At 40.1% G+C, this 12,367-nt stretch overlaps 1 protein-coding gene across 2 annotated transcripts in view; it reads left to right on the top strand.

Annotated features, from left to right (window-relative positions):
* The first annotated feature begins 1,706 nt into the window (after positions 1-1,706).
* Positions 1,707-12,367, top strand: part of rab28 (RAB28, member RAS oncogene family) — a 61,108-nt gene continuing 50,447 nt past the window's right edge. Inside the window, exons 1-2 of one of the 2 annotated variants that reach the window (XM_018093837.2) lie at positions 1,707-2,017; positions 7,228-7,324. In XM_018093837.2, coding sequence (XP_017949326.1) covers positions 1,943-2,017; positions 7,228-7,324 — 172 coding nt within the window. In that variant the 5' untranslated portion in view covers positions 1,707-1,942. The remainder of the gene's footprint in view (positions 2,018-7,227; positions 7,325-12,367) is intronic. The other variant, NM_001030430.1, reaches the window with a different exon arrangement.

Raw genomic sequence — 12,367 nt, 5'->3', positions numbered from 1 at the left:
AAACGTGAAAGTAGGGGTCTGGAACAGAGATCTCAAGATGTACGGGGAATGGAATAGAGGGTTGTGTCTGCAGGTGGGGGGTAATTATGTAATATAATGTGGTAGTTTGGGTATTTTCATAAATGGCTACTCAATATATATACGCGTGTATAAATATATACATGTAGCTGTATCCTTCCTTTTGGAGATTTGGAAATGGCAGCCTTACTGCAGGCCCCCCCAGAGGTCATGGCGTCTCGGCTAGTTACGCCACTGAAACAGGGCCTGGCATTGGGATGAATTGGGTGTGTTATATTTGCCACCTGGTTGGCAAATATAGAACAGTAAAAATATAGAAAGTTTATGCTTTTTTTTTACAGAAATGGCGGCAAACTTTGCCTCAGCTGGCATCTTACAAGTGAACTTTTAGCGATGTTTGCAATTTTGGGTTCGCCTTAGCTGGAGCCAAATTTTGACCTCTCACCCCAGAGCCAGCAGATACATGGCAGCCAATAAGGCAGCTCTCCCTCCTGGACCACCCCCGGACCACTCCCTTCCATATATAAACCGAAGCCCAGCAGCCATTTTACATTCTGCCTGTGTGTGCTTGATGAGTTAGCATAGGGAGAGAGCTGTGCAGGGATTTGAGGGACAGTTTAGGTAGCTTTGCTGACTAGTAATCTACTTTCTACTGCTCTGTATGTAGCTGCTGGGGACAGCTGTCCTGCTGATCTCATCTGCTGTAACCCAATAGTCCTTTTTATTTGCTTTTATTTTCTGATTACTGATTACAACAACGTATTTTTCAGAGAAATGTTTGCCCTTGATCCCCCTCCTGCATGTCACTGTCCAGGTCGTGGCACCCTTTAAACAACTTTAAAATCAGTTTTCTGGCCATAAATGGCTTTTCTAGGTTTCAAAGTTCGCCTTCTCATTGAAGTCTATGGGGTTCGCAAAGTTTGCAAAAGTTCGCACTTTTTGGCAGAAGTTCGCGAACGGGATCGCGAACTTTTTTTGTGAGGTTCGCTACATCTCTACTTACTAGGGAGGCAAAAAACCTGTAGTGCAGCGGTTCTCAGCCTGTGGGTCAGGAACCCTTTGGGGGCCGAACGACCCTGTCACAGGGGTCACCTAAGACCAACAGAAAACACATATTTCCGATGGTTTTAGGAATAATTTTATGGTTGGGGGTCACTACAACATGAGGAACTGTATTAAAAGGTGGCGGCATTAGGAAGGTTGAGAACCACTGCTGTAGCGTAACATTAATTAAGACAGGTGTCAGGGTGCTATCACTTAGCGCCCTGTACTCTGGGCCCCAAATTGCACCTTTATTGACCAGAACGCATTTATAAACGGGCCCCATAACCAGCCAGGTAGATTTGCCACATTTTAAAACAAATTCACAGGCAGGACTAAAGCCCTTATCCAAAAGGGAATTCGAGTTGACACGAAGAGGGGACAGCAAATAAGTCATGGTCTTAAACATTCCTAAAATCTGTATATATATATCTAGCCGTACTCCGGCTTGGATAAAAGAACTAACAAACGCTGCCTTCCTAACTCTCTACTTGGCTTCCAGCATTAACCTTAGTTACGGTGAAGCGTCATTAGCTCGGAATAAACCACTCCGTGAATGAGCGTTGCCGGTAATATTTATCTACTAAACAACCGAGGCATTTCAGAGCATGTCATAGTTTTATGTAAATACGCACTTCGGTTCACGTTTAATTACTCATAAGAATCTCTTTGCCGTCAGAACAAGCTTCGCTGTAGCGTTCTAAAACTTTGAGCATTCCCAGCTCCCCCCACTAGCACAAGTGGTTGGTTCCGGGGCTGCAGCCAGTGACAGGCTCTGTAGGGGGAAGATGGCGTCTGGTTGCTTAGCGCTGCTCTTGTAAATCCGGTTTGCTAAATCCGGGAGCCTTGTTATCCCCACACCGTTACCGAGGCTGCTATAGAAATGTCTGACTCAGAAGAGGAGAGCCAAGACCGGCAGATTAAAATAGTCATTCTGGGTGATGGAGCCTGTGGGAAGGTTAGTGATACCCTACTGTCAGTCATGGGGGGCCCTTGGTTTCTGAGGGACACAAGGGATGTCAAAATAAAAGACTGAGAGTGCCAGGCATCACAGGCAGGGACCCTGCATTTATTAAATATGCTTTATTATTATTATTATTATTATTACTTAGGGGTATATTTATCATGCTGTGTAAAAAGTGGAGTGAAGCATTACTGGTGATGCTGCCCAGGGCAACCAATCAGCAATTAGATTTTAACAGAAAACCAAAGCAAAGCATCTGATTGGCTGCTATGAGCAACATCACTAATGTTTCACTCCACTTTTTACATAGCATGATAAATTACATTACATTAACATTTATTTATAAAGCGCCAACATATTCCGCAGCGCTGTACAATATGTGGGTTTCATACATTGGACATACAGAGTAACATATAAAGCAATCAATAACCGATACAAGAGGTGAAGAGGGCCCTAAATATACCCCTAATTATTAGTTGTTTGCTATTTTTAGTATATAGATCAAGGTTTCCAAAGGAAACCCTGGAACTACCTCCAGCCTGGCCTGGGCAGGGCAATAATTCCAGGGTTGGACTCATCTGACTTGTAGCAAGTAAAACAGATGCTGTTGTTGGTGCCCTGCAACGTGCGTGCCATTCATAATATGTACACTGTGCAAACTGACTTTGACTATCAGTCGTCGCAATTACACTGAAATTCTGTAAAAAAAAAACAAACAAACCGTTAACTTGTGTTCTAATTCAAGAACTTTCTTCATAACTGAGCCTATAAACTTAAACACATAGGCAGGGACATGCATTGGACCTAAAGTTTTCCTTTAGGGCATACATTTGTAACCTATGGAAACAGACACAAAAATGTTTTGTGCTGTGGCTACAACTCAGTTAATCTGGCCATACACGCTAATCTGCTCCTTTGTATGGTTAGTTTGTTAGTTAGAGATATTTGGTAGAGATATTTGCTGTAATGTCCCTTACAGGGATCTGTAATGTTAATTGGTAGATGATCATAGTGAATCACTGGTACCACTTAATAGCCAAATGATAAGAACAGACTGTCCCAACTCTTTTAGCTGTTGCCAGGCGGTATTGCAAACTCCTGGTAATTGTGCAATATATAATAATTATAGAGATAGCTATTATGTGTATACATTACCCCCTTTGTATTTACTAGTAGCAGCTACTTCTTGTGGCTACTAAAATAGACAATGCTTATCATTTACTGATAACAGTCCATACGTGTGTTTTAGCAGAGGCAATTGTCAGTATTGCCAGGTTATTGGCAGGTTATTTTCAGGCATTTATTAGCGGTGACAAGTAGCTGCTACTAAGTAGCTCTGTGTGTCTTTACAAGGAAAGGCTAAGTAACTTGGGATTGCCAAAATGTTAGGCTTTAGTTAGTGACTTTAATCTCTTACCTTTTACCCCGGGCTGGTGCCCCTGTTAGGAGAAAACAGCACCAGCCCGGGGTACCTGTAGCGAGCGCTTCCTGCTTCGTTTTGCCTGGACCCCACGACTGGTGCATGTGCAGTAGAGTGAAAAGCCGACTTCTCTGTTAAAGTTCATCTTTCTAACTCTACTGCACATGTGCATGCATGCGTAACAGGAAGGAGGAAGCGCTGCAGCTGCAGGTAGGGGATTTAAGTCACTTGGGGGTGCCTAACATTTTGACACCCCCAAGTGACTTTGCCTTTCCTTGTCCTTTAAGGGTGAAGACACACAGAACTTCTAGTAGTAGCTTCTTGTCATGGCTACTAAAATAGACCATGCTAATCATTTACTTATAACTCTCTACATGTGTTTTAGCAGAGGCAGTTTTCAGTATTTTTCCTGGCATTTAGTAGCCGTGACAAGTAGCTGCTACTGAGTAGCTCCATGTGTCTTTGCCCTAATATTGGCAGCATTCTAGTTTTATACAATCTGCTACACAAACTACACTTCATGCAGAAGTTCCTGCAGTCCTGCAGAACTATGTGGGTAGCTAATTCGGCTGTGTGGGTAGCAGCTCATGAACCTTGACAAAACTGTAAAATTGGAACCAATATATAGAATAGGCATCATTACTGTAAGGCAGAAGTGAATGTTCAGTCAAATTCAAAACTTTCTGGGCCAGAAAATACATTGTAGTTTATTGAATGTGAATACGGCAAATTAGATTCAGAAAAGCTGGTTCAGTACTAACACTTCTTTTGTGGTGAGAATAAACTAATGGACCTGCAAGACATCATTTGTTTTCACATCTTAAAAGCAGTGGACCTTATATGAGAATGGCCTAAAAGTGCACAAGCTCTGCCCCACTACTAAATAAAACACAGCAGGCAAAGTGCCTCAACCCCCCCATGCTTTATTGCCTTTAAACACTTTTCCCATTCTGAAATGCAACTTTATTTTATCTTGCATTAGTTCAGCGGGTTGTATAGTTTTAATCTCCTAATAGTAAAGTAAAATAACTAGGGGGTTGTTCAGTTTTAGTCTTCTAATATTTCAGTAAAATTAACTTTAAGTTGTAAGTATGTGAATACTCATATTGTCATTGATTGGGTAATGAAGGGAAGGTTCTGCCCTGTACTTACTGGTAATGAGAGTCATAGAATCTTGCTGTTTTACAATCCCCTCATGCAGAATAGCTAAGGTTAACAACATTTTAATCCAATGAATCTGATATATTATATGAGCAAATACATCAATTTGTAATCTGACTTGTGGTTTAATTGAAACAACAGCCAAGGCAGCTTTAGTTTGGAAAAACATAAATCTGCCTATTTAAACTCACGCTTGGGAATAATTTCAGTGAACCCTTACCTAAAAAAAAAAAAAACTCTGTGTGTAACTGTCAGATCACAAACTCTGGTGCTGCTGCGATGTATGTTTGGGCACACCCTAGTATTGTATTTCATAAGTTGTGACTTATGACATTTTGACAAACATTTTGATGACCAGATTCTCCATTAAGGTCCATTCACGCAGCTATTTTGGCTTGAATGTGCCATCCGATGGTGTTGCTTATCTCTAAAAAGCATATTCCAGTACCACATGAAGGTCATCTAGTTAAGTTGGGTATGGATTGGGTGCAAATGGAACAAAGTGAGCTATTCTTTCGGCAAGCGGAAAAACGCTTTTCTGCTTGCCGAAAATATACGCCACACGCCTCATCTGACATTAGCCGTAGCCTTAGGCTAATGTCAGACCAGGGGTATGGTGTATATTTTCGGCAAGCTGAAAAACGCTTGCTGAAAATACCGCCAAACGCCTCCTACCTGTGCCTGCACCCGAATGAATGGCATATGCTCGGGTGCAGGCACATGTAGTCAAAATACACATAAAAATGGGAGACTTTGAATTCTCTCGAGTTTTTATTGCGGATATGGGCTACATGTGGCTGCACCCAAGCTTATGCCATTCATTCAGGTGCAGGCACAGGTAGGAGGCATATGGCGGTATTTTCGGCAAACGTTTTTCAGCTTGCTGAATATATACACCATATGCCTAGTCTGACATTAGCCCTATGCAGCATAATCTGAGCAGTACTGATGGGTAAACAGACAGTTAGGCTAATGTCAGACAAGGCGTCTGGCATGTATTTTCGGCAAGCTGAAAATCGTTTGCCGATAAAAAGCGCCATCTGCTTCCTTCCTGTACCTGCACCCGAATGAATTCAATACGCTCAGCTGCAGGCACATGTAGCATATATCCGCATAAAAACGCGAGAGAATGCAAAGTCTTGCGTTTTTAGGCGTATTTCGGCTACATGTGCCTGCACCCCGAGCGTATTCCATTCATTCAGGTGCAGGCACAAGTAGGAGGCGGATGCCACTATTTTCGGCAAGCGATTTTCTGTCATTAGCCTTACCTGGTTTATCTTTTTGTTGGAAAAAGGTGGTAATAATAAAATTACATTATCGCATGATTATTCTATCTACAAAATGGGAAGATCAAGGAACAAGGATTCACTGACAGTGGATGAGCTGAACTGTTGCATCAAGAATAACTGCTCCTTGTATTCTGAGGCTGTATAAAGGGCATGGCTTTAATTGGTTTTACATGCTTGTATGGCTGTGTAGGGCTAAATTAAGTGCTTATATGGGAAAGGACAGTTTGCTTTTTCTTTTTTTTTAGGAATTTTTTATTGGAATTGATTCTGGCATAGTTACCTAGAGATGTCTCTGCTGATATACAGTCTCCTTGCAGCACCATGACAAAGCTTTAGTTAATCTTATCAGAGTGTAAGATTATCTTCATCCCTATTTGTTACCAAGATTTTCACCAGTGTCTTGGGTTACATATTTCTTTACAATATTAGGAAATATATCTATATTTGGGAAAAAAATAAAAAAAATCTGTTCAAAATTCAAGTATGTCAGTACAGGCAGTTTGCTCTGTTGTACTCTGTTGGTTTAAATAAACCAATACCTACAATATTAGATTGACATTGCAGGGGCTATGCTGGCTAACCTGCCATCTGTCTGCTTTGACACTTACTTGCTGCTATCAGGAGCAAACAATTTGGGCCTCATTTTCTTTTTTGGCATTTAGCCAGAATAAACTAATTGAATATAATCTGCCTATACGCATTGATGGCCAGATTACTCTGATGCTGAATAGTCGGATATGTGAAGGCAGACACTTTGATCAACATGAAAATGTTTCTGCCCTAAACAGAAAAATCATTAGTCATTTCTATAGTAAATGATAACATGAGCTGATCTAATTGTAACTTATCTGGGAATTATGACAATATTATATTAGTCTGATGCTGTGTGTTTGGAAGCTGCCTATCTCCTGGTGCCTCTGCAACTATTGGTTTACTGAGGGGAAAAAATTTCAATAGAGCCTAAGCAGATTGCCTGTTTAGTAAGGATTTAGTGCCATGGGCAGTTTTGGACCACAAGGGTTCATTTGCCAAGTAAAGTGTATCAAGTAAATATGTATTCAGTAGAACACTTGATAGACTTTAATCCAATATAAAATCCCCATGCTTTTATCCATTTACTGACACCAACATGGTCTGCTTAGTCTGTTACAGTGCTGTGCTTGGCTTCTCATCTAGGAGCATAATGATGCAGAGATTCTAATACTAACATAACCACTGCTGCTTACTTGGTTGCGCCTATTAGGGTTAGTTAGCAATGTTTTAAAAGTGTACCATTTTTTTTGACTGCTGAGCCAAGCTGTTTAAAGTCAGACATTTTATACATTTTCTTTTAGACGTCTCTGGCCATGCGGTTTGCTCAGGAGTCGTTTGGGAAACAGTACAAGCAAACAGTGGGAATAGACTTCTTTCTTAAGAGGATAACGTTGCCAGGTAAGATTCCCAGTCCACAGAAATTTTGTATTAAAACTGCTGGTTGCAAAGAAGTAGACTTTTAAAGCAAAAATAATATTTGTGTTTATTGTTTATTAAAGGAACAGTTCAGTGTAAAAACAAAACATGTTTCTAATATAGTTAGTTATGCAAAAATGTAATATATAAAGACTGGAGTAAGCAGATGTCTTACATAATAGTCCTTTAACCTCTCTATCTGTAAGTCACCAACTTAAGGGGGGGCACATGGGACATAACTGTTCAGTTAAGGTGGCCATACATGGGCAGATTTCAGCTGCCTTCAGACCCTGCCAAACCCTGCCAAATGAGCAAATCTTACCGTGTATGGCCACCTTTAGATTAAAAACTAACTGAACAGTTATGTCCATATGCTCTCTAACCTCTTAGTCACTGACTTTAGGGGGGGGGGGACACATGGGACATAATTGTTCAGTTAGTTTGTAAACAAGCAGGTCAGATAAAAGTAAAGGAGGAAGTAGTGTCCTGGCCATTGTGCCAGACATCTGCTCACTCCAGCCTTTATAAGATTACATTTTTGCCTAACTATATTGAAAAAAAAAAAATTATTTTGCAAAGTCTATCTATTTACACAGTTTCCTTACTACACTGAATTGTTCCTTTAAGGGAATTTTCTTCGAAAACAGAGATAGACACACTCAAGCAGGTAATTATTCATTTACCAGCTTCAGTGTTATTGGTTATGGTGCAAGCCCAAGTCCTCTTACCTTTTATAAAAACCTGTTACAAAAGGCATGAAAAATATGTACATGGATCACAGCCAGAATTATGCGATTTATGCTTGACTGTTAACTATGTCTCCAGTATAAATGTCCATCCATGAAAGTGAATTCACCTTTCTTCTTCTGGCTCCTCACACCAATGTCCTGTTCCAGGTGATTAACACTAATATGTAGAAAAGATGTCTGCGCTGTGCTGGCCAGATCAGTAGGGGACTTGGACTTTGCCAGGGATCTAAGTGGGCTAGAAGTCCCAGGAACCACTAGAGGATACAGTTAATATTAAAGTGACAATGGTTATCCTTCAACATAATGCAATTATTCTGATAAAAAGCTGTATTTTTGGGTAGCGGCGCAAATCCTTTGAGTAAGCTTAGAGCTCCAGCACATACACTGATAAAATAAATGAGCCCTTATTCATTTTAGATGTATGCTCCACCTAGTGGCATGTTGTAAAAGGTTTTGGAAAAGAATACACACACATATATATAAAAGTAGTGAAAATAAAAAACAAACAAACCCCTTTTAGTGACTGGGCAATTAGTCCCCAAGACTTTTAAAATCCGGTGCAACTAGTCCCCGCGTGGTACATTTAGCAACTTGTATACTTGTGCACGGAGATTAGTTGCCGTAGCTGCGTCAATGCTACTGGGGTTTAAAAAAATAGCACCGGCAGCTTATCGCCCCATCTGTCTTTGCCCTTACTTTATAACCCTACCATTTTCTTCTGCATAGTTACAATCTGTTATCTGAAACATAAATAAACCCTCAACAATATGTATAAGCAGATTATATATATAATGCTTCAGATTTTGTAGTGCAATGGGAGAAACTGTAATGCTTCCTTGGATGTTGTGCATGAACCAATAAAGAGCTGCACCTGTTTGTCCTAAATCTGTTGCAAGTTGCCCTCAGTGCAACCTGCAGACCTCCTGATATTGTTTAACTGCAATTCCCAGCTAAAAAATTGTTGGTGGCTGCTTGCAGTTGTAGTCTAAGTCTAACAAACTCTGATGGGTCATACTTTGAATACAGGTTCCAAAGAGTAATAATATACACTCATATTTTATTGTCAGTTTAAAGGAAAACCCTACTTATGAATAGGCTTTGGTCTTCCTTTAATAACATTTACAGGCACTTCAGTTTCTTCAAATTAATTGCATCCTGGGCAAAGATTCTGGCACTTATGCAATGGTTTCTTTACAAATAATACCCATATGACCTTAAATGAAGAAATATATTTATAAGAAAAAAAAAATGCATAGTATACTTAATAGAAATGACTAATCTCATACGTTCTTGAAAGCTACAGTATAGCTATGTAGCTGCTGTGTTCTAATATGTGAATGCTGTTTTATGCAAGGCAGCATGAAATTGCTGGCATTTAATAGACCACTAAAATGTAGTGTCCCTTGGTACTCATAAAAATACAGTTTGACCATTCAAGATGTTTCAGTTCATGGTGCAAAGGAACCATTTACTGACTTGCTGCAGCACACTGCATGGAAAAAAAAGAAGTTGCTGGTTAACCATGTCACTGCCAGACAATCTGCGGAGGGCACCCTTCAAGCCACTTATCTGCGAATCCTGTTTGTTTATACAAAGTGTGTAAAGTTTACATTGCTAAATAAGCAGTGATAAAAGAACAGAGCTGTGATAGCAGCAATATCTAATTAACGTTGTTGCTTCTGTCAGATAACTGTCTGTTGATGGTGATAAAAGGTATGGCCTACTCCAGGGATCCCCAACCTTTCTCACTCGGGAGCCACAGTCAAATGTAAAAAGACTTGGAGAGCTACACAATTATCATGAAAGTTCATGGAGGTGCCAAATAAGGGCTGTGATTGGCTATTAGGCAGCCTCTATGCACACTATCAGCTTACACCAAGTTAGGGATTCAAAAGTAACTCCCTGGTTTGGGGTCACTGAGAGCAACATCCAAGGGGTTGGGGAGCAACATGGTGCCCCTGAGCCACTGGTTGGGGATCACTGGCCTACTCTCTCTTTTCTAGTTTCAGTCGGATAGGACAAATTTATTCCATCTGCAGTAGTAACCAACAGCTATGCATATACAATAGATCTTCACTGTTTCTATTAGGTCATTGATAATATAGAAAAGTAAATCTACTTTAAAGGGGACCTGTCTCCCACATGTAAAAAGCTGTATAATAAAAGTCCTTTAAAAATTAAACATGAAACCCAAATTCTTTTTTTTATTAAATCATCCATACCTGTATTTATAAATCTGAGCGGTGAATCATTTATTGCCTGCCTCGCCTCTATGCTGCAGGCAATATATGGTTGACCGCTCAGATTTTTAATTACAACATTCAGATGTGCAGTTTAGCAGTTGTTGCTTTCTCTCTGTACTGTTGTGTAGCTAAGCTTGCAAATGACCACACTACACATTTTCAGTGGTTTGAAATAATGATCTTGGGCGGTGTTTTATGGTTTGGGTTAGGGCACATTTTCTACTTACCCCTTGTTCTGGCCCTAAGTGCAACTTTTGGCAATCCTGTCCCCCCGGTCCTGAACCTCTCTTTGGCTACTATATCATTTTTGCCACTAACATGAGGAAAACAATTCCTAGGCTTAGCTCAGCTTTAAGACATTTCATTTTAAAGGAACAGTAACATGAAGAAATTACAATGTATCAAAGTAATTAGAATACCATGTACTGTTGCCCTGCATTGGTAAAAGTAGTGTGTTTGCTTTAGAAATACTACTGTAGTTTATAGAAACTGTCTAGCTGTGCTGTGTCAAATGGAAATAGGGCTAAACTGCACAGGTTTCATAGCAGATAACAGATAAGCTCTGTAAAACACCATTCTGTTCTACAGAGTGTATCTGTTATCTGCTATGTTACCTGTGTCTTTTCTCCTATTTACTAGCTAAAATAGCTGCCCCCATGGCTACACAGCAGCTTATTTATATAAACCATAGTGGACTTTCTGAGGCAAACACACAACTTTTACCAGTGCAGGGCAACAGTACATTTATTACAACAGTAATTTAAAGAACTTTTATATTTTGGTGTTACTGTTTCTTTTAAGAAAAAAAGTGTGACTTTTTTGGCAACTGTAGTATTACTACTCTATAGTTATTGCACCCTTAGATTTAACAAATATTAGTGCTTAGGCTTCAGTTCAAGTTGTTAGGCGCCCCTTAACAACTTGATGTCTTAACTCCTACCCCAGACTGGTACTCCCCTTATTCAGAAAATGCACCAGCCTGCGGTACTGTTTGCTGCACAATTTTTTTGGTTGTTGTCCGTTGTCTTTTGTGCCAGTTTTTGAGTGGGGCATGTACAGTACAGAAATCTCATAAAATATTGTACTGTACTGGGGGCTGCCTAGTAACCTGGCACCCCCAGTGATTTTAGCTTATCTTCTCTTTTAATTGATTCTTATAAAAATAAATATATAAATAATTCCAATGCCATGTTTGCAAAGTGCAAGTACAGTTTTATCTGCAGCTGAGAAGCAACTATTACCCTAGAACACATAAGGAAAGTTGCTGCTTTTAAGTAAATCATATTTTTTTGGCACACTGTCATATATATAGTTACATAGGGTTGAAAAAAGACCAGAGTCCATCAAGTTCAACCCTTTCAAGTAAACCCAGCACCCACAGACCCATACTGACCTATTTATACTCTGACATACAGACCCATACTGACCTATCTATCCACTCACATACAGACCCATACTGACCTATCTATCCACTCACATACAGACCCATACTGACCTATCTATCCACTCACATACAGACCCATACTGACCTATCTATACACTCACATACAGACCCATACTGACCTATCTATACACTAACATACAGACCCATACTGACCTATCTATACACTCACATACAGACCCACACTGACCTATCTATACACTCACATACAGACCCATACTGACCTATCTATCCACTCACATACAGACCCATACTGACCTATCTATCCACTCACATACAGACCCATACTGACCTATCTATCCACTCACATACAGACCCATACTGACCTATCTATACACTCACATACAAACCCATACTGACCTATCTATACACTCACATACAGACCCATACTGACCTATCTATACACTCACATACAGACCCATACTGACCTATCTATACACTCACATACAAACCCATACTGACCTATCTATACACTCACATACAGACCCGTACTGACCTATCTATCCACTCGCATACAGACCCACACTGACATATCTATACACTCACATATAGACCCACACTGACCTATCTATCCACTCACATACTAACCTAT

The sequence above is a fragment of the Xenopus tropicalis genome, chromosome 1 (assembly GCF_000004195.4).
Source record: "Xenopus tropicalis strain Nigerian chromosome 1, UCB_Xtro_10.0, whole genome shotgun sequence".
Lineage (NCBI taxonomy): Eukaryota > Metazoa > Chordata > Amphibia > Anura > Pipidae > Xenopus > Xenopus tropicalis.
The sequence above is the reverse complement of the archived record's forward strand: the minus strand, read 5'-3'. Positions and strand labels throughout refer to the sequence as shown.